The sequence below is a fragment of the Plutella xylostella genome, chromosome 17 (genome assembly GCF_932276165.1).
Source record: "Plutella xylostella chromosome 17, ilPluXylo3.1, whole genome shotgun sequence".
NCBI lineage: Eukaryota > Metazoa > Arthropoda > Insecta > Lepidoptera > Plutellidae > Plutella > Plutella xylostella.
In genome coordinates this window covers 10,186,015-10,205,948 of record NC_063997.1, presented here as the reverse complement: position 1 = coordinate 10,205,948, position 19,934 = coordinate 10,186,015, and the positions used below count along the sequence as shown (strand labels likewise).

Sequence of the window (19,934 nt, the reverse complement as noted above, 5' to 3'; positions counted from 1 at the left end):
AAAACATGCTATACCAAATAAAAAAGCGAAATAAATTATTCATATAATTATATGAGAATACAACAGAACTATGATCTTAAACAAACATGATCATGATGATTGACAATATTTTATACTTTAGGTTTTTACTTATAATAAGTAGTAAACTCCAGCAGATACATTCATAAAAATACCTAACTCAAACTTATACATATTGAGCTATAATAGGTGAGAAAAAAAGAAAATAGCACTCATTCAGTCTTCATCACATTAAACATAAAATAATCTCAATCTATTAATTTATATTTTATCAGTTCCAATGTCTCCAGACAGTTATCAGTTCCTTGGGATCACCAAACCCATGAGATGCAATCACTTTCTTGTAGGAGGTCATAGGATGTGATTTTTTATAGAAGTAAAATTCTTCACACATCACAGGTGTTACACCAGCTTTCTTAGCTACAATTCCAAGGTAGATGTCGTCAAAACGGAAGTGCTTCACAAACATACTCCCAAGGTACAGAGTCTTCAGAGCATTATTGGACACCACATATGCACCAGCAGACACATATGGTGGCCATTTGTTCCACGGGTACTCATCTAAGGATACCCTCCATTTGCTACCAAGATACCGGTGTGGTCTAGACTTAAAAACAAAACCAGCAAACAAGGCTTTGCTCTTGTCAGTATCAACTGTGTTAGCCTTTGTTGCATCGTCATAAACTGAGTAAGCAGATCTTTCATGGAAGTTTGTATAATCAAGAAGATTTGCCACAGAAATGTACATGTCATCATCAGAGAACAAGTAATACCTGGCTTCATCACAATGATCGTACGCCCAACGGAAGGCCATCATTGTCTTTATGGTATTGTTGTAATATGCATCAATAAAATCTATCTGTACTATGTCATTGTAAAATGTGATTTCTTGATCAACCTTTTTCTGCAGTGCTGAGTTGGACTCATCAGTCACACCCAAAAAGAACAATACTCTTACAGTTTCATCCATGAGGTTGTTTTCTTTGCCCCATGTGTCTCTGATGGCTGTTCTCAGATCAAAGTGTTCCATAGCAGATTTGACCAATATGAGCAAATCTACAGGTTTTCCGCGGCATTTATCTATAGTTGTCATGAAATTGTAAGGGTATACATTGATGGGTGCTATAGATGGTTCTCTGCCGGCTTTCATATCTTCGATGAGTGGTTTGATATCAACATCAAGAGGGTAATGGAATTCATCCTCAATGTTCAAAGTATTAATATAGTCTCCTATGCCTATGTAGTAGTATAAACTTATGACTAATGTGGTTAAAATTAGATAGTATGTGAGTACCCGGCGGCGACCCATCATGGTTACAGAGATGTGTCGACAGTGGAGCTGATGGAGACAGGGGGCAGGTAGTGCGATCTGATCTGACTGTGCAGCCGGGCCACTTCTGAGTCGAGACTCTCTGTCTCACGCACCAGCTGGGTAAACTGAACTATTCCTGAAAAAGATAATATTTCAAGGTAGTAACAGCACTATTTTAATGTAAGGTTCCTATATTTTATGTTTAGTTTTAAGAGAAACACAGACGTTACAGGATAACAGTCCAACACAAGCAAAGGTTTCATTCTAGTATGACAGGTAGGTACAACGTGTAACACTCTACAAAAAAATGTACCTTCTCTAGAGTTATTGAATCCGTGACGTTTAATAATTTCCATCTCAATCTGTATGACCATGGGGAAGACGATCAGCATCATCTTCAACATCTCATTGCCAGCTGCTTCCTTAGCCTCATCGAGCTTGGATGCATAATCTGGTGATTCGAGGGCATTTATAACTTCTGACAAGATCAGCCTGATTTGATCAATAGAAACATTTTGAGGAGAAGCCATGACACTGATGATTCACCATTTATAAACTGAAACAAAAACACTGTGTTAAACTGAGTGGTAAACACTTGAAATAAATAACACTTGTTTTAGGTCGCCTGAAAAGAAAGCCATAATCGCCGAGATTACCTAGTTGTATAACTCGTAGAATACTTTCCTTTATAAACGGAATATCTTATAATTACCCGAGTGGATTTTGATTCTCAAAACATAACAAATTACCACACAAATCACAAGAAAATAAAATTATACCTACAATACATACAACAAAACCAAATTTCATCCACCAACAGTGTTGCCAGTAGCAGATAGTCAAATATAACACGAATCAGACCAAAAAGTAACATTTTCCCGAGAAAAGTAACATGACCTTTTTAAATATGGATACCGACATAATACTTATTATGGCAGTTTATTATAAAAAAGTAAAATATTTTTCCTGTCCTATTCGGTATTTTTTTTATGTAGCCTCCATCGTTTCCCACTGCTGGACAAAGGCCTCCTTAGATAATGACCACCGTTCCTCAATGGCCGAAAGAAGCACAGGTAAAATTTAAAAAAATCAAAAAACTTACAGTCAATGTCAGTCAAAATTTATTTCAGTTGCACTGAGGAAAAAATACACTTGCAAACACGACTTGTTATTAAATTACTGATTCCATAAAAACGTAGTCAACGCAAATTACAAAAAAAAATAACGACACATAGGTACTTCGAAAAAAGTACCGACTTATCGATTCGCTGCTAGTCAGAGTCAGACAGAACTTAGAGTGAACCTCACTCGACTCACTTGTTCGCACGCCAAGAAACCGGGATGGAAGATTGCGAAATACACTCGACTCACGCGAGTGAGTGAATATGCGGCAAGACGAAGTTGAAAGATTTTCACACCGTTAGTCAAGTACAAGAAAACGTAACAAACACAAAAAAATCCTGGTAAATCTAAAAAGTAACACAAATTTAACATATGGAGTCGTGTAACATGAAGGTAACATAAGAGGGTCAAAAGTAACGTAAAATGTTACTTTTGTAACATTCTGGCAACGCTGTCCACCAACCAAAAAAAAAAAATGTCTAGCTCAGTAGCTCTAGCTAGTCTGTGGCGTGCACAGACTGTGGCAGACAGAAAGAACACAGATTATACTTTCACAGATCATATTGATTCAAATGTCAAAGTTTGTTTTGCTAAAGTTACGAAAATAAACATAGGTAAATATAAATTAATTTTTTGTAAGTTTATTAAGGTTTATTAGTTTTTGTACTTAGGTAGATAAATTATGGTTTTTATTTTTAAATAATTTGAACAGAAAGAAAGTAGTAAGACAAAAGTACAGCTTCATGATAAAACCATTTACCTTCACCACGCTCGCCACAAAAGATTTTGCCCCGGAAATTCAGGGGAAAATGTTTTCTGGCGAATTATATTATGTTTTCGGATGTCTAAGCTATATACTGTAACTTTGCATCTAAAGATTCTCAATCAATTTACTACATTTAAAACCATAAAAGGGAAATTAATAGATACTGGCATCGCATTTTAACTCCATTTTAATTTTAAATTAATGTCATATATTAATTACTATTAAGTGAATTTAAATCATAATAATTTAGTTATCATGAAATCTAATGTAAAGTTGGGTTTTTACCTCTTATGTACCTATCTCCTTGTTTTGCAGTATTTAGATAGAGAATCATTTTACCCCTATCTTATCTTGTAAATTGATGACTAAACTCAATAAGTATTAGAGTTTAGTTACATTGTTTTAATATTATAATAATATGTAGAACTGATTTGTATTTTCAGATGCAGTAGGTTCTTGTTGGCAACAAACACTAGATGTGGTCTATGACAGTTTATACACAGTAGGTACGTAACTATTTTTTTAACATATATTATCTGTTGCCTGTTGAGGAATTTAGAGGAATATCTTAGTGTCTATTTTTATAAACACCATATTTGACTATATTTGATATAAATTTGATAGAACTCTTGAACACTTGTTGTGGTAAGGCAAAGTTTTGATAATTACCTATCTCAACTATGTAAACACAGACAATAAAGCTAGACAATGGAGGAAGACAGCCAGGAGCTGCACCACCGGCCGACGGGAGTGCGGAGAGCGTTCACAATGAGGAACAGTGTGGCCAGGCAGGCCGTGTCTTTCATGCCGTCAAGACAACTGCCTTATAGTAAGTTATACCCTACTGAAGATTAAAAATACTGTTTTGATGTATTTTTGGCTGTAAATGTTTTTTGGGATAAATCAAAAAGAAGTATCAAGTACATTTTTGCAAAACAATATGTTTTTTTCTCATTCAACTAAATATTTTACAGATAAAAGATAAAGATAAAGATAAAAATTCATTTATTGTACATATAAAATAAAATTTCTTAAATCTTAAATAAAACTAAATTTCTTATTCTTATATAGTCTTATCCCACACTCAATCCACCAGACACATTGCGTCGAGCTCACTCGGAGCACAATGCCCTGCTTGAGGATGTGGTGGACGGCAACACGGGCTCCGCCGAGCAGCAAGCCAAAATCATCGTCAGGGAGCTGGAACAGCACGAGCTGCTCATGGAGGATAACCCTGAAGCGGAGGAGCTGAGGAGGTTGGTTGTAGTTTTTTTCAATGTTTATGTTAGTAAGGATGTGTGTATTTGTGTTTCGGTCTGTTGGCAATGGCAAGACAAGGCAAGTAACTTGTAGTAAATGCATTGGCAGATATTATGTACTTATTGTCCAACATTGTGCATTGTGCTATTTAGCCAGTCCCTCATCACACTATCATTGAAACAATTGGTGATGCTGACATTGCATATTATACCACACCTTTGAATAAGCCAATGAAATTAAGTCTACCTACACCTGCGCCCCACGAATTTTTACCCATTTGATTTATATCAGTTGGATGTGGAAGTGCAAGGAAACTAGGAAAGAGTGCTGTTTTGATCCTTAGCCTACGCCTAGGTCCAGCACTGTTTTATTCTTGGCTGTTGATTATCATTTAATATTAAAAAAGGGCCATACTAAAGAATTATACTCAACATATTTTACTCATGTTTACTATAATACCTCCTCTACCACATTCCAGAGAGGCCCTCCGCGACCTGCCCCAAGGGCTGACGATGAAGCGGCAGGTGCGCGCGCAGCTGTCGGCCTCTGTGAGCCACCGCTCCAGCCGCCGCCCGCTCTCCTTCTGGCAGCGGACCAAGTATAGAGTCAGCTTTGGGTGGAAGAGGGTAAGTAGGGGTGGTGATGTGGAAGTGTTGGAAAATATCGACCTCGTTTCAACCTCTTTCTGGCTACCAAATTCGGGTGTAGTCGTAAATTTTCATGAATGTTCTGGAAAGAATTTAAAATAAAACGAAATCGCTATAAATAAAATGATAGAACACAAAACAATAAGCCATGCTATATGATTCTAATAACACGTAAGGAAGATTGGAGTTATGGCTCTCTCGTATCAACTTGTTGTAAACTCGTAATAATACCCCTTACAAGCTATACAAGTAAAAAAATCGACCCTAGCCCGGCTGCCTTTTACCTATGCATCAAACAACCGACCACATTCATATAAAAACCTAAATTCATTCTTTAAAAATATTGTTATCCCTCCCGCAGTCTCGCGATCGTCTCCGTAACTTCATCTTCTCCATCGAGCCGTGGTACGAGGCGATCCGGCAGATCGAGGGCCACTCAGGGTCCGCCGTGGGGGCCTACTTCTGCTCTCTGCGCTGGCTGGTGGCCGCTGACCTGTTGCTTCTGGTGCTGTTGTTGAGCTTCGTGGTGGTACCTCAGGTGCTGCATGATAACTATGTGGTGAGGGAGGAGGTGCCGCGGTCGGTCATGGACTTTGTTGGTGGACAGGTTGGTGGGTTTTTATGATTTTCAACTTCATTTATAGTTGCTGCTGGATATATTCATATTCCAAACAGCACTAATATACTCTGCTCATAGATTGCCTCATCTAAACAATGCTGGCTTCCTTTCTAAGGTTCGTCGGTCTAGAAGGCATCCTGCACTACGTTTGCCTATTCGTGGTCTGTACTCGAGAACCTCTTTACACCGACGACGGTTCTTCTTCACATATTGCCGGCTGCTTACTGCCACTTCAGCTTGCCTAGAGCCATGTTACCCTCGTTTTCTGATGGTTACTCTATAACATACTTAAAGCATATAATTCCCCAGGGCATGTTCTCCGATTCCCTTCTGTTCTACGGGCACTACCACTCGGGCGGCGTGGCGGCGCCGGGCCCGCGCTACTACATGCCGCTCGCGTACTTGTTCACCATGCTGGCCGCGTATGTGGCCATGCTGTGTGTGCTGTGCTACAGGTCAGTTGGAATGAGAGCAAAAAATAAATCATCATCAGCCAATAATCATCCACTGCTGGACATAGGCCTCTCCCAAGGAACGCCACAACACTCGGTCCTCGGCCTTCCTCATCCAACCACTACCCGCCACCCGCCTAAGGTCGTCAGTCCAGCGGGCAGGAGGGCGTCCCACGCTGCGTTTGCCTGTTCGTGGTCTCCACTAGAGAACTCGTCTACCCCAACGGTTATCGGTTCTTCGGCAGATATGACCAGCCCACTGCCACTTCAGCTTGCATAATTTGACAGCTGTGTCGGTAACCTTAGTCCTCTGACGGATAACCTCATTTCTGATACGATGCATCAGAGAAACCCCAAGCATAGCTCTCTCCATAGCACGCTGAGCGACTTTAAATCGGTGGACCGGGAACACCCAAATATTCCGAAAAACTTTTTTCCGAATTTGATAACCCCGAATATGTAATTTACGAAATATTGCAATACCGATTTTTTTAAATACCGAATTATAATAATGACGAAAATTATAATTTCGAATATTATAATCACGAATATTGTTATTACGATTGTTAAATATACGAATGTTAAAAAATACGATTACTTTAATATACGAAAAATAAAATACCGATTTATTATAATCACGAAAAAGTCAAATCCCGATCGGAAATATGATAATTCGTGATTTTGACAAAAAAACGAAAACGTCTTTAAAACTTTAGAACCAAAACCAAAAGATAGGTGCGACGACGAGCAAAGCGAGGAGGAGCGTGTTAGGTGCACATAGATATCGAAAAACAAAGCGGAGCGCAGCGAAGCGGAGCGGAGCGTTTCAAATATAGAGCAAAACAATTGCTAGGATTTTTATGGTGTTTAAACTTAAAAACCTTAGGACCTAAACCTAAAGATAGGTGCGACGACGAGCAAAGCGAGGAGGAGCGTGTTAGGTGCACATAGATATCGAAAAACAAAGCGGAGCGCAGCGAAGCGGAGCGGAGCGTTTCAAATTTAGAGCAAAACAATTGCTAGGATTTTTATGGTGTTTAAACTTAAAAACCTTAGGACCTAAACCTAAAGATAGGTGCGATGACGAGCAAAGCGAGGAGGAGCGTGTTAGGTGCACATAGATATCGAAAAACAAAGCGGAGCGCAGCGAAGCGGAGCGGAGCGTTTCACATAATATAGCTTAAAAAATATTGTTTTTATACGCATTATGCTGCATAATTCATATAACCATTTCTTGTTAACTAAGAAACATTCGGGAATTTGTATTTTCGGAATATTAAAACTTCGGGATTCGTAATTTTAACAATTCGATATATTAAAAAATTGTACTTTTGAAACATCGAAATAATAATATTCGGAAAATTGACTTTCGTCATTTTAATAAATATGTTGTTTGAAATTTCGTTTATAAACTATTCGTGATTTTCGTTATTCGGAAACTTAAAATTCGGGATTGTGAATTATTCGGAACTATGAAATTCGAAATTTTAAAAATCGTTATTTTCATATTCGTAAAAAAGTAATTCGGAATTATGTAGTGTACCCCGGTGGACCAGTCCTACCGTCAGTGTCCACGTCTCTGCACCATACGTCATCACTGGCAGGACGCACTGGTTGAAGACTTTTGTCACAGGCTCTGAGGAATGGCCGAGGAGAATATGTGACGAAGTTTCCCGAATGCAGCCCAACCCAGTTGTGCATTCTGCTATGTGACTGGCCAATCCTTTCAATGTGGTGACAAACTCTAGTCTAGTCACATTGCCTGTCACCCTAAAGCTCTACCTGTGAATAGATATCTACATATTCTACATTCATTCATCCTTCATTTATTTATTTATTTTGTCCACAGAACAGCCAAATCCTACCGTCAAACCTTCATAGTGACGGGCGGCGGCGTGCGCAACGTGTTCGCGAACAAAGTGTTCAGCGGCTGGGACTGCTCCGTGGCCACCGAGCAGGCCGCCCGGCTCAACCACCGCAGCATCTATAATGAACTCAAGGTACTAACACACAAGGCTCACTTTCTAACAACGGCTGGGACTGCTCCGTGGCCACCGAGCAGGCCGCCCGGCTCAACCACCGCAGCATCTATAATGAACTCAAGGTACTAACACACAAGGCTCACTCTCTAACAACGGCTGGGACTGCTCCGTGGCCACCGAGCAGGCCGCCCGGCTCAACCACCGCAGCATCTATAATGAACTCAAGGTACTAACACACAAGGCTCACTCTCTAACAACGGCTGGGACTGCTCCGTGGCCACCGAGCAGGCCGCCCGGCTCAACCACCGCGGCATGTATAATGAACTCAAGGTACTAACACACAAGGCTCACTTTCTAACAACGGCTGGGACTGCTCCGTGGCCACCGAACAGGCCGCCCGGCTCAACCACCGCAGCATCTATAATGAACTCAAGGTACTAACACACAAGGCTCACTTTCTAACAACGGCTGGGACTGCTCCGTGGCCACCGAGCAGGCCGCCCGGCTCAACCACCGCAGCATCTATAATGAACTCAAGGTACTAACACACAAGGCTCACTTTCTAACAACGGCTGGGACTGCTCCGTGGCCACCGAGCAGGCCGCCCGGCTCAACCACCGCAGCATCTATAATGAACTCAAGGTACTAACACACAAGGCTCACTTTCTAACAACGGCTGGGACTGCTCCGTGGCCACCGAGCAGGCCGCCCGGCTCAACCACCGCAGCATCTATAATGAACTCTACCCTTAGACAGGCCTGTGTCACTCCGCGCGTGGGCGGCGCAGGCGCCAGCCTGGCGCCTGCCGCCTCGAGGGGGCAAATCTAGTCGGCTGCCGCAAGCGGAAGACGATACACGCGCGCGCTATTTGTTCCTATTTCGTACTAGTTTATAAATGTCGTATTTAGGTATTTATTAAAATTTATGAATAGAAAAATGGACATAAAAAGAAAAAAAGCAGCAAAAAAATACTGTGCCGTATTTAATTGCTTAAATACGGATCGTGATCCAATTTTATTTTTTTTAGATTTCCAAAAGATGCTGACAGGTAAAACTAATCTAAGTATTTTATTGATTTCTTCTACGTTCCTTATTTGAAATGAAATTAATCCGAACTACAAACCCTTTTTTTCTCCATGTTGAACAAAGTCTATTCCAATTTTGTTTTCGTTAAAGTATTAAATTTACAGACACAACAACCTTCAAAATGTATTAATGAATCGATTATAAAATGTGCGCTGAGTGGGATTAGTGCTTAACGAAACTAACACGTTCTGTATCATAATATAAATTATATCCATGATATAAATTATAACGAAAAAAAAACATGTTTTCACAAAATTTAATGCTTTAGGTACTTAGATTCATACATATTTTATGTACTTCAAAATATCTTAACTATGAAATTGTTATCGTTTTTACTGGTTATTTCCAATAGAAAAAAAGTTTGGAATAGCTTTGTATTCTAAATTCAAATTAATTTTGTTTAAAAACATGACATTCTTTTTACAAAGTCAGTCCGTTGCTTAGTAAACGTTGTAGTCTGTGGTGCTGACGCAACCCTAAGGTGGCTTCTTTTTCAATGCGTATAACCACGTATAACTTATTATGCACCGTAGTCCAGTGAAATAAGGCGCATATTCCCTCAAAAATTAATTGGTAGGTAAGTAAATAAAAACGTGTGCGGCTGGAACGCGATCTAAATTAGATCTTATTGCTTATGGGATGGAGTCATATTTCTTTGCAAGCCATTGCAAAGATGGACTTCTGTACCTGGTACTAGTTATTATTCTGTGCCTTAGACAAGTAACATATCTCTGGTACTACCACACAAGGCTAACAAATTCAAAGTCTAATGCTGAGTTGCACTTAAGCTAATGTCGGCACGAAACCTATGTCCGTATTCTGTCAAAGCAAGGCAGCAATAAATTTTACATACTTTTGTGTAACTCAGCGCATGTCAGCATAGTTCATTTTTTAGGGTTCCGTAGCCAAAATGGCAAAAACGGAACCCTTATAGTTTCGTCATGTCCGTCTGTCCGTCTGTCCGTCTGTCCGTCTGTCACAGCCGATTTACTCGGAAACTATAAGTACTACAGTGATGAAATTTGATGGGAATATGTGTTGTAGGCCTAAACCCTTCCTGAATTGGAAGGAGACCCGTGCCCCAGCAGTGGGGACGTAATGGGTCGTGATGATGATGTGTTGTATGAACCGCTACAAAAATATGACACTAAATAGTAAAAAAAAGAATTGGGGGTGGGGCCCCCCATACATGTAACTGAGGGATGAAATTTTTTTTTTCGATGTACATACCCGTGTGGGGTATCAATGGAAAGGTCTTTTAAAATGATATAAAGTTTTCTAAAAAACATTTTTCTTAAAGTGAACGGTTTTTGAGATATCAGCTCTCAAAGTCGTAAAAAGTATGTCCCCCCCCTCTATTTTTATAACTACGGGGTATAAAATTCTAAAAAAAATAGAGGTGATGCATGCTAATTAACTCTTTCAACGATTTTTGGGTTTGATCAAAGTATCTCTTATAGTTTTTGAGATAGGTTGATTTAAGCTACGGAACCCTTTGTGCGCGAGCCCGACTCGCACTTGGCCGGTTTTTTTATTTTTTTTTAACACAATTCCATGTTTTGTCAGTATTATATTCGTGTATCCAAACATCTTTCCTCCTTCCACATATATTTACTTACACCATAACAATTTACAACAATTTCAGGAGCTGCTAGTGGACGTAAACAAGCCAGTCATAGTCATGACATTCCTCACCAAACTCTGGCGGTACACCGTCAACACAGCAGTATCACTGATAGTGTTGGCACTCATCGGGTCTATAGGCTACGGCACTTGGAGTCTACTGGGCTTGGAGGTGGAGCATTACTACTGGCCGATAGCTGTGTCTGGAATTGTGACTGCTATCGTCACTGTGTGCCCGCTACTGTTTTCTGCTGTTGTCAGGTTGGTGTTTATGGTGGTGTAGAATGTAACCTAACATTTATTAAAAGTGTTTTGTGTTGCGTTTTGTTTCTAGCAAAGAGTTTTTAGAATAAGTGACAATTTCAAATTTTCATCATGCTGATTCCAGTTTTAGGATCTAGCACCGATGACCTAGTACTTAGAATCTAGAAGTCATAAAGCTCCCTGAAACAAGCTTAGTCAGCACATGTTACAGCCTTTATATCAATTACAGCGCCTTTAGAAGAACCTTTCATAAAAGTTATTGCATAACTTTAAGGCGTCTGCCAACTTTAAACCATGGTCAACCAGTGTCCACGTTTTTGAACTAACGCAGTGGTTGAATATCTTCCCTACTTTTTTAACCATGTCTAATTCTAATTATTTACAATGTCAATTCCAGACTGGAGTATTACTCAGCTCGCACGGCGCTGTACGTGACGCTAGCTCGGACGTGTCTGCTGGACTTCGGCACTCTCTTCCTCATATTCTACTTCTGGGCTACGAGCGATAAGAGTGTAAGTAGAGTTCTTTAGTTGTTGTGTGTTTTAGCTAGCACTAAGCACTGCGTGATTGCACTTACATTGTATAGAGTCAACACAAGTCAACTCATGTAGAAAATTTCTGAAATTAAGACCTTTGGTCTTCAACCTAAGCCCCAAGGGTAGAATTTTCTTGCGTTCGTTTAGAAAGGTCAATGTCCAGAAATGAACGATGATTGTGGCCCTAATGGTGTAAGAAATGTATTATTGAAAGGCACAAAAAGGCTCAAGACCTTTAGACAGTGAGACAGCGTGACTTTTATCAAAAGTAATATGACTATAAATGATTTAGATCATGACATGTTGAAATAGGAACGTAATCACTAATGTAGTTGCACATCAATTATGATTTGTTTTATCTTATTTGTTTATAGTGCTGGGAAACTACCTTCGGACAAGAGACATACCGTTTGGTGTTGCTAGACGCAGTGTTTTCTTTGATTTTGTTGCCAGCTTTCGAATTTATTAGAGGATTGGTATATAAGTGAGTTTTTTTTTTAGTTTTAATAACTTTTTTCACTGAAATCATTGTTTTTGTGTGTTATTTTCTTTTATTATGATGTAAGATTATCTTTATACCTATGAAATATTCATATGTATCTTTTAATTTACAGATATCAGCCAAAAGGCTCTCCACCGGAGTTCAACATAGCGTACAACTCGCTAACTCTGATTTACAATCAAACGGTGTTGTGGTTCGGCATGCTATTCTCGCCCCTATTGGTGGTCGCCGTAACGGTCAAGTTCCTACTGCTCTTCTATGTGAAGAAAACCGTCGCTATGAAAGCTTGTTTGCCGGCTAGAAAGGTTTGTGCATGGGTACTTACATCTATTTCCTAAAGCGTGCTAGAAAAAGGGGAAAGCAGGCTAAAAGTGGGTGACTCAGGAGGTGATACTGAAAATTTTTAATCAACGACTATTGAAAATATACCTACTTTAGACTAGTATACCTCTGCACACCATGTATAAAGTAAATTTTGTATAGCAGTATCCATTGAAACTAAAATGTAAAAATAATAAAAAACTAACACAATTCGGCAAATCTGTTGTACAGACACACACGACAGATACGTTAAACTTTTAACACCTCTCTTTTACAACATAATTTACAAATTCTATGTTTGCAGGTGTGGCGGGCGGCGCAGACAGAGACCGTCATGTACATGCTGGTCACCGTGTCGCTGTTCGTCACTCTCTTTGGTATCGGCTCGCTGTTTATGGGGTGAGTTCAATGTGGGATATACGTAGTGTTGCCCAAATGCAAGAACAAGACGAGACTTAGCCAGTCTTGGTCTTGGTCTTGCGCCAATACACCTGGTCTTGGTCTTGGTCTTGTTCTTGCGCAAATACACCTGGTCTTGGTCTTGGTCTTGGTCTTGCGCTCCCAGTCTTGGTCTTGGTCTTGGTCTTGCAGCAAGAGTCTTGCAAGTCTTGCAATTACCTATTAGTCTATTACTATTTATTAAAGTTTACTTTTTGATTTTAATAGATATTTTTTATTCGCTATGTTTATGGTATTAGTCGTAATGTGCATAGGTCCAGTTTTTCATATTCTTTGATACAGTTTTTTGCGTCTCATAGAATTCCTAAGCGTACCTACCTATACACCGAACTGTTACACCTAACTACTCAGTGAAATAGCGCTAAGTCCTAGCTGCAAGACGCAAGAGTCTTGCAGGCTATGTCTTGTTCTTGCTCAAGTCTTGCACGGTCAGGTCTTGGTCTTGGTCTTGCTAAAAATACGCGGTCTTGTTCTTGGTCTTGGTCTTGCAAAAACGCAAGAACAAGACCAAGACTGCAAGACCAAGACTGAATTTGGGCAACACTAGATATACGGTTATACTACTACATTTTTTTATAGTCATTGCTATAAACACATATCGGTATCTTGTCCATGTACTACAGACTACAGACACTATCTTTTCATTTCTTCACCACGGTGACACACCCTAGACCAGGTCTTGTTTTTGTCCCAACACGCTAAGAAGTTTAGGCTATTGGTTATTGTGATGTTTCGTTTTGGTAAGGTATAAGTGTTCATGTTAATGAATAATACTTTTTTATTTCATTTAGTCCCATGGTACATCGGAGGCCGCAGTGATCTAAATACAAATCGCTTCTCCTATAGCACCCTTGGAACAATTCGGACTCTGACTATCCTTTGTTATCAGTTCCTTTCAGGGACTTTCATGCACACACACACACACTACGTATAACCAAAGTTATTATTTATTCCAGTAAGCCGTCCTACCACTGCGGTCCGTTCCGCGGCTACACGCTAGTGGTGGAGGTGGTGACAGAAGGAGTGCTGGGTCTGTCGAAGAACCGTCGGCTCAGCGCGCTGCTTGTGTTTCTGACGAGGCCAGCTGTGATCGGGTTCATATTTGTGTTCTTGTGGTAAGGTCACTGATGACTCAATAGTTTATTATAACGTATAGATCACTGTGTAAAAAAGAAATATTCCAATGCCTACTGCTATAATAGCCTACTCCGACTCTGTCGTGTCATCCACCGCTGCATACTAAAATGCGGAAGTCACTGTATTTGGTCCACGCCGCCGCGTCTACCGGGTGGTAGGTAATAGCCCATGGAGTGATTGGCACTTGGTAAGATTACCTTTATATGGACTTTAACATAACATGGTCCTGAAACATAACCGTTATGTACACACTGCATAGCTGTTTGATCGCCCTTGGCGTTGAAGAAGCACCTCAGTTAAAATACTCCACAAAATTCGGCTCAAAAAATTATATCCTACCAGCACTGCACCTACACATTACAATGACAAAATTACAAATGTACCCTCAACCACATATTATTGTTAGTTTGTTAAATTAATAATTTTGTATAGCTAAGTAATTATTTTGTGTCACTTGTAATTTACTTTTGATAATAAACATATTTTTATTTGTACATACCTTCCAAAAGATCACTGACAAAAATCCCCCTTACATTCCAGTATCGCAGTGTACTACATGCGCGCGCGATCACTGGCGCAGCGGTCTATGGTGGATATTCTGCGACAGATGCTCGTCATAGAGGCTAAAGATAAGGACTTTCTGCTGACGGCCATATCGAAGGTCTCCAATGGAGGTAAGTTGTTGTTCTTTAAACTGGTTGATTGGGTTTGGCGGAGTGGTTTTGTGTTTATTCTTCTAAGCGCACTTACACAATGTTGCTTTTCTACCATTTGATTGAAATTGTTTATGTTTCTAGTCTGGGGCAGAGAAAACTGTCCCCTTCCAGTAGCATTGCTAATCTGGGAGAGGGTCAGATTTCTCATCCCTAAATTTTTACATAATCTTATTTTAGTGCTTGGTATTAATGTCCATTCTCATTTCACACAACTGTTGTCATATAAATAACATCTGTATATAAATAACTTACATAAAACATCTATTGACGACCGAATGGCGTAGTGGTTAGTGACCCTGACTACTGAGCCGAAGGTCCCGGGTTCGATTCCCGGCTGGGGCAGATATTTGTTTAAAGGCAAACATTTGTACTCGGGTCTTGGGTGTTGATATTTATATTTAGTATCTATGTATTTGTGTAGATATATCAGCTGTCCGACACCCATAACACAGGTTCTGCCTAGCTTGGGGTCGGATGGCCGTGTGTGAGATGTCCCCACATATTTATTTATTATCTTATTCACTGCTGTTAGAAAATCATTTATTTGGGTTTTTGTGACATAATATTTGTACATTTGGAAAAGCGGTAATTATGGCGTTGATTTTTCATTAATGTTGCATAAAATCGCCAAAACATTCGGGTTCATTGTATTGTATGGGCGCAGTTCATTTAATTCACGTATGTTTGCTCGTTCGCACTTTTTTATCGTACACTCTTTACACGATTCTGTTATACTAATGTACCTATGTGTGTGTTTTTTGTGTTTGTGTGTTCTGAGTGCCTGCAATCATGATTTCACTACAAGGTATTTATTATTCATTTCACACTTCATTTACTTACTTTCATTAAAATGCATGCTGAATGAAATAATTTTAACCTCGCTTTTTAACCTAAAATAGCAAGTCAACGGTACTATTTACACTAATGTCCCATTTTTATTTTTTTATATGGCGTGTTCAGTCAGCAAAAGAGATATGTATGTATATCTAAGTACTTATTGCTCACCTATTATGGGAGTGTAAGTGCTGGGGTGAATAAATATCTCTTTCACTTACTGTACACTGCTGAGCCTTTATCCTATCAGAAATAATCCTCATCTTTATCTTTACCATAGAACAATGCAGACTCTGTTAACCTCTAACCTCACAAAATCCCAAAAATCTGTCCCCAGAATGGCTCTACAGCCCCCGGGACGACACCAATATCCAGGACAATTCGTACACTTGGAAATACCTGCACGATGACAAAGTACGCAAGCCTTCCAACTCAGGCTATCAGTTCGCTGGACCACGTCTCAACCACGGGGAAACTTCTAGACAACAGAGGGAAGATGTTAAGTCTTTTGTGAAGGAAGAAGGGGATACGGATAGTGAGTTCAGCTATAGGGCCGATCCTAGGGGCGGGGTGGGTCGACGCGAGTGGCTTTAAGTGTAGGAGGTAAGGGGATTTTTTGGTTGCCAGTGATTTAGGCGGCCCCTAGACGGTCAATTTTATTGCGCAATATTGACAATTGTGCAATATAATTCATCGTCTAGGGTTAATATTGAAGATTGCGCAAACGTCATTTGGATTAAAATATATATGTTGCACAGTATTATTGTAGGTCTAGGGTCCGCCTTAGAGATGGGTAGAGCGAATAGAGATAGTCTGTATATTCTAATAAGATGACGCATAATATCGATAAGTCAATTAATCGACGCTCAGTGGCGTCAAATAAAATTTGCATAAGTTTACATAAATGTGGGTGCTGCCTGGTGCAAATATTATCTTACAAGTATAGGGCTTTTTATATTGATTCTTTCTTATCAAACTGTGTAAATAAAGATAAATGTTAGTCAATTATGTATTACGTGCAGTGCTACACAGTATTTTTTGCATTTAAAATGTTTCTACGATTTATTTAACAGTCAGACTAACGAAATATTTTCTGCATTTAAGTATATCGTATATCTAATATGCCAAAATAAGGTGCTATAATGTAATAATTAGATGTAGAATATAATTATTAAAGAATAGAGGCTATGATTATACTTTTGACATTAAACTAATTATTTATTATGCATTTATGCGTGTATTCATACTTTGATAGTGATTTATAATATTTTGAGATTTTATACCATGAGTTTTATATTTTTATAGTAATCCATAATAATTATAATAAGCTGTGAGTTTATTTCGATGTTTATATCTTTTGTACTTCTCTATCAATAAATGTATTATAAAAATGAAATCGTTTTTTTACACTATTTTTTTCAGCTACATTCAGTTATGAAGAAAATAATACATAACAGTCTTTCCTAAAGAACACAAGCCAAATCTGGCTGCATGCAATCTTTATTGAATTAGTTAAACTGGAAAGAGCCACGTTATACTGGTCCAAAGAAAATAAGTAGCTACTCCTCCAACAAGGTGCCTAGGTATAGTGCAATAATGCTGAAATCTTTAAGTTTATGTTTCCTGCTTTTGGCTGGTAACAAATCGATATTATTCCGGGACTCTATGCGGGACAACAAAGCCAGGATTTATTATTCTGAAGGTCATGGGACATTTTCTCAGGCTTTTTTGTTGCTATGGGGAATCGTCGCGACGATTCGTGACGATGCGACGTTACTATAGAAATGTTATGATTTCCATAGCGACGCATCAATTGCTATGTTTACATTCTCAACCATTGTCAACATTTCTTGTCAATACTAATATTTTATTGAGGTTAATAAGCTGACTAAAATTTATTTTATCTATTACACTTATAATAATTAGTTAAAAATTATTAGACTATGTACCTAATTTGACTGTGTTAAGACAGTATAATCGGTAAGTTCTAGCTCAAATATTTCAGGGTTAACATAAAGTTATAAATCCCTCCCTAGTCAAAAGTTGAAGCACTAATTAAATCAATAACATTGAACCACTTCGTGATTTACAAGAAATAAACGGTAGGACTATTAGTTTAATATTTTACTTTAACTTCAGAATCTACTATTCATACTCCGCAATATATATATTCAAAGTCTGCAATATTTAGAGTATGTCTACGAATCACACTAGGGCTAGCACGGGGCGCATTTAAGACGTGTCCAAAAAGTTTTGCATCTTGTTCACTCACATCGCGCAGCCTCAAGAGTGAACGCGACGGAGAAATTTTGTCACATCTTAAATGCGCCCCATGCTGGCCCTTCAGTATATACTTCAGCTTTTATTTGTATTCATAAAGCTTCCCAAAATGGCGAGTGGAGACCGCAAGCGTCGCTCCGAAGACGGCCGCCCCCCGCGCCCCTCGCGCTTCATACCGCAGGCGAGGGGGGCCCCAGTGCTGCCGTGGATGCCCAGAGCGGGATACGACCATGAGTTGGAAAAGGACAGCAAGCTAGTGAGAGCCGCGAGGAGTAACTATCCTGAAGGTTTGTAGAGTTAAGTCCGAGTAAGTAGGTGTACATTAATAGCTAACTATAGGAAACCACTCGGCCTGACTCCATTTACATAAAATGAGACTGCATTCTGTGACCTATGAGTATGGCCTATGCCAAACGAACCCTAGGCTGTGTACCTCTCAGATTTTTATACTTTCCCCTTTATCAATAAAAACCGATAACCATGATTGCAACACCTAAATAAATGGACTACGGAAAAGTTGCATATTTCTAAAGTATTCTGCTTTGAGGACATGACATACTACCATATAATTTCCAGGTGACGGGGAGAACATCTGCACTGAGTTTCCACCGCTGATGCAGGCCAAGTCCTGGACCAAGGGTGTCCCGTACCGCGACAGCTTTGAACACAACAAACCCGCTGATACTATAGGTTACTATCACTTTATTATAGAGAAATCCTGGGAATAGATGTCTACATATTACATATATGTTTAGTTACGGCGATTGTGTGCTGGACTCTGGTTCGATTCCCGGCCAGGTTAGGTAGTTCAAATCTTCAAATCAAATCACGCACCTATTTCCGACAAAAATATGTATTTTTGGTAAGTATTTAATGTAAGTGAAGCACATCATGAGTGCCATATCACAATGTCCTCATCCACTATTGTTTTAGCCAGATGTAGATCTTCATCTGCCTGTCTAAGACCAAAATCAAATTTATAACTTTGCCTGATCCAAAAGTCATAAAGAACATGCTCAAACCTCTTTACCCTTCAGGCAACTGCTACACCCCATCCACAAAGACGATGCGCATCGTCCACATGCCGCCCAAGAAGAGGCCGCCCGCCCAACTGTTCGGCCCTCTCGGCCCCAACGGGGAGACCCAGTTCCCGCCCTTGAGGCCCTGGGCGGAGAGGGAGAAGGAGAGATTGGCCAAGCTGGAGAGAGAGAAGGAGAGGAATGTGGCGCCGAAAGGTACGGGTTTGATGTTGATGTTTTGGTGTGTGTTATTGACCACTGAATCTCTTATAACATTCATTGTTACTTTACTAGGGACATCTATGTTATGACTTCTTTAAGTAGTCTAAGCACCTTCTCATTGATTGTTTTGCATATAAACTAGGCAATTAAACGTACTTTGACTTGTATACAGTCGTGGGATACAGGTTTTAGTGTTTTCAGTCTATACGACGATGATAATTGTACTTTCCTTGAGATTCCTTGATTAGCATATAACTAAATATTTCAGGTATAATACGCCTAGAAGATTTGATATCCGGAGAGTATGAGAGAAAAAAGGCGGCGGAGAAGGAGGCCAAGAGAAGAATGATTCAGAAGAAGAGGAGAGAACAACACGAGAAAGAGTTGGCAGAAAAAGAGGCTTTGAGAAGGTAACTTATTATGAGATACAAATAAAAAAAATCATAAAAATCAGTCAGATCAGTAAGTCAGTACCTACTTAAGACATAAGACATAGTAAAATAATTAAAATGTTTATTCTAGGTTCTTAGAAAAAAGAGAATTCGAGCTTCCGAGAGATCCAGATGACCAGAAACAAGAGATGATAAAAGTAACAGAAGAAGAACTCTACAGACCTCTGGATGAAGATGAAATGAAAAGGATCGATTACTATCTTACAAAGGTACCTACCTATAATGCACTGGCCGAATGATATCGTTGCATCTTTCTAGCATATAAAAGTTGTATGGAAATTGCTTTTAGTGATAACAGTGACACC

The 19,934-nt window shown here is 39.4% G+C and overlaps 4 protein-coding genes across 8 annotated transcripts in view; 2 read left to right on the top strand and 2 right to left on the bottom strand.

The window, feature by feature from the left end:
* Window positions 1-289: 289 nt before the first annotated feature.
* On the bottom strand, window positions 290-1,330 carry LOC105390413 (beta-1,3-galactosyltransferase brn-like). Its single transcript, NM_001309088.1, is given in 1 exon segment — window positions 290-1,330. A coding segment is annotated over 1 exon segment (1,041 nt).
* Window positions 1,325-2,148, bottom strand: LOC125488436 (protein C10). The gene is made up of 3 exons (XM_048626720.1): window positions 1,987-2,148; window positions 1,644-1,886; window positions 1,325-1,466 (listed from the first exon to the last, which is right to left on the bottom strand). Exons 2-3 carry the CDS (start codon window positions 1,858-1,860, stop codon window positions 1,333-1,335), a joined length of 351 nt encoding a protein of 116 aa, XP_048482677.1. The 5' UTR covers window positions 1,861-1,886; window positions 1,987-2,148; the 3' UTR covers window positions 1,325-1,332.
* Window positions 2,149-2,996: 848 nt separating this feature from the next.
* On the top strand, window positions 2,997-16,283 carry LOC105390428 (transmembrane channel-like protein 3). Of its 5 annotated transcripts, none has more exons than XM_048626716.1 (16): window positions 2,997-3,066; window positions 3,662-3,724; window positions 3,911-4,047; window positions 4,315-4,474; window positions 4,957-5,104; window positions 5,487-5,732; window positions 6,054-6,199; window positions 8,046-8,196; window positions 10,910-11,148; window positions 11,549-11,663; window positions 12,062-12,171; window positions 12,302-12,494; window positions 12,815-12,909; window positions 13,926-14,084; window positions 14,647-14,780; window positions 15,994-16,282. In XM_048626716.1, exons 3-16 carry the CDS (start codon window positions 3,927-3,929, stop codon window positions 16,248-16,250), a joined length of 2,274 nt encoding a protein of 757 aa, XP_048482673.1. In that variant the 5' UTR covers window positions 2,997-3,066; window positions 3,662-3,724; window positions 3,911-3,926; the 3' UTR covers window positions 16,251-16,282. The 5 variants fall into 5 exon arrangements, with proteins under 5 accessions (XP_048482673.1, XP_048482676.1, XP_048482674.1 ...); XM_048626719.1 differs by having other exon boundaries at window positions 3,027-3,066; window positions 3,919-4,047; window positions 15,994-16,283; XM_048626717.1 differs by lacking the exon at window positions 2,997-3,066 and adding an exon at window positions 3,105-3,123.
* Window positions 16,284-18,045: 1,762 nt separating this feature from the next.
* LOC105394842 (dynein axonemal heavy chain 3) overlaps window positions 18,046-19,934 on the top strand; it is a 78,517-nt gene continuing 76,628 nt past the window's right edge. Inside the window, exons 1-5 of the mRNA XM_048626630.1 lie at window positions 18,046-18,223; window positions 18,513-18,626; window positions 18,974-19,171; window positions 19,446-19,587; window positions 19,700-19,838. Coding sequence (XP_048482587.1) covers window positions 18,046-18,223; window positions 18,513-18,626; window positions 18,974-19,171; window positions 19,446-19,587; window positions 19,700-19,838 — 771 coding nt within the window. The remainder of the gene's footprint in view (window positions 18,224-18,512; window positions 18,627-18,973; window positions 19,172-19,445; window positions 19,588-19,699; window positions 19,839-19,934) is intronic.

What these genes read in the sequence shown, in the direction of transcription:
- LOC125488436 (XM_048626720.1), bottom strand. Translation starts at nt 1,860, where the DNA reads ATGGCTTCTCCTCAAAATGTTTCTATTGATCAAATCAGGCTGATCTTG. An exon ending in ATTCAATAACTCTAGAGAAG is followed by an intron (nt 1,467 to 1,643) that starts GTACATTTTTTT and finishes TATCTTTTTCAG; the next exon opens with GAATAGTTCAGTTTACCCAG.
- LOC105390428 (XM_048626719.1), top strand. Translation starts at nt 3,927, where the DNA reads ATGGAGGAAGACAGCCAGGAGCTGCACCACCGGCCGACGGGAGTGCGG. An exon ending in TCAGCTTTGGGTGGAAGAGG is followed by an intron (nt 5,105 to 5,486) that starts GTAAGTAGGGGT and finishes TCCCTCCCGCAG; the next exon opens with TCTCGCGATCGTCTCCGTAA. An exon ending in CTTGTTTGCCGGCTAGAAAG is followed by an intron (nt 12,495 to 12,814) that starts GTTTGTGCATGG and finishes CTATGTTTGCAG; the next exon opens with GTGTGGCGGGCGGCGCAGAC.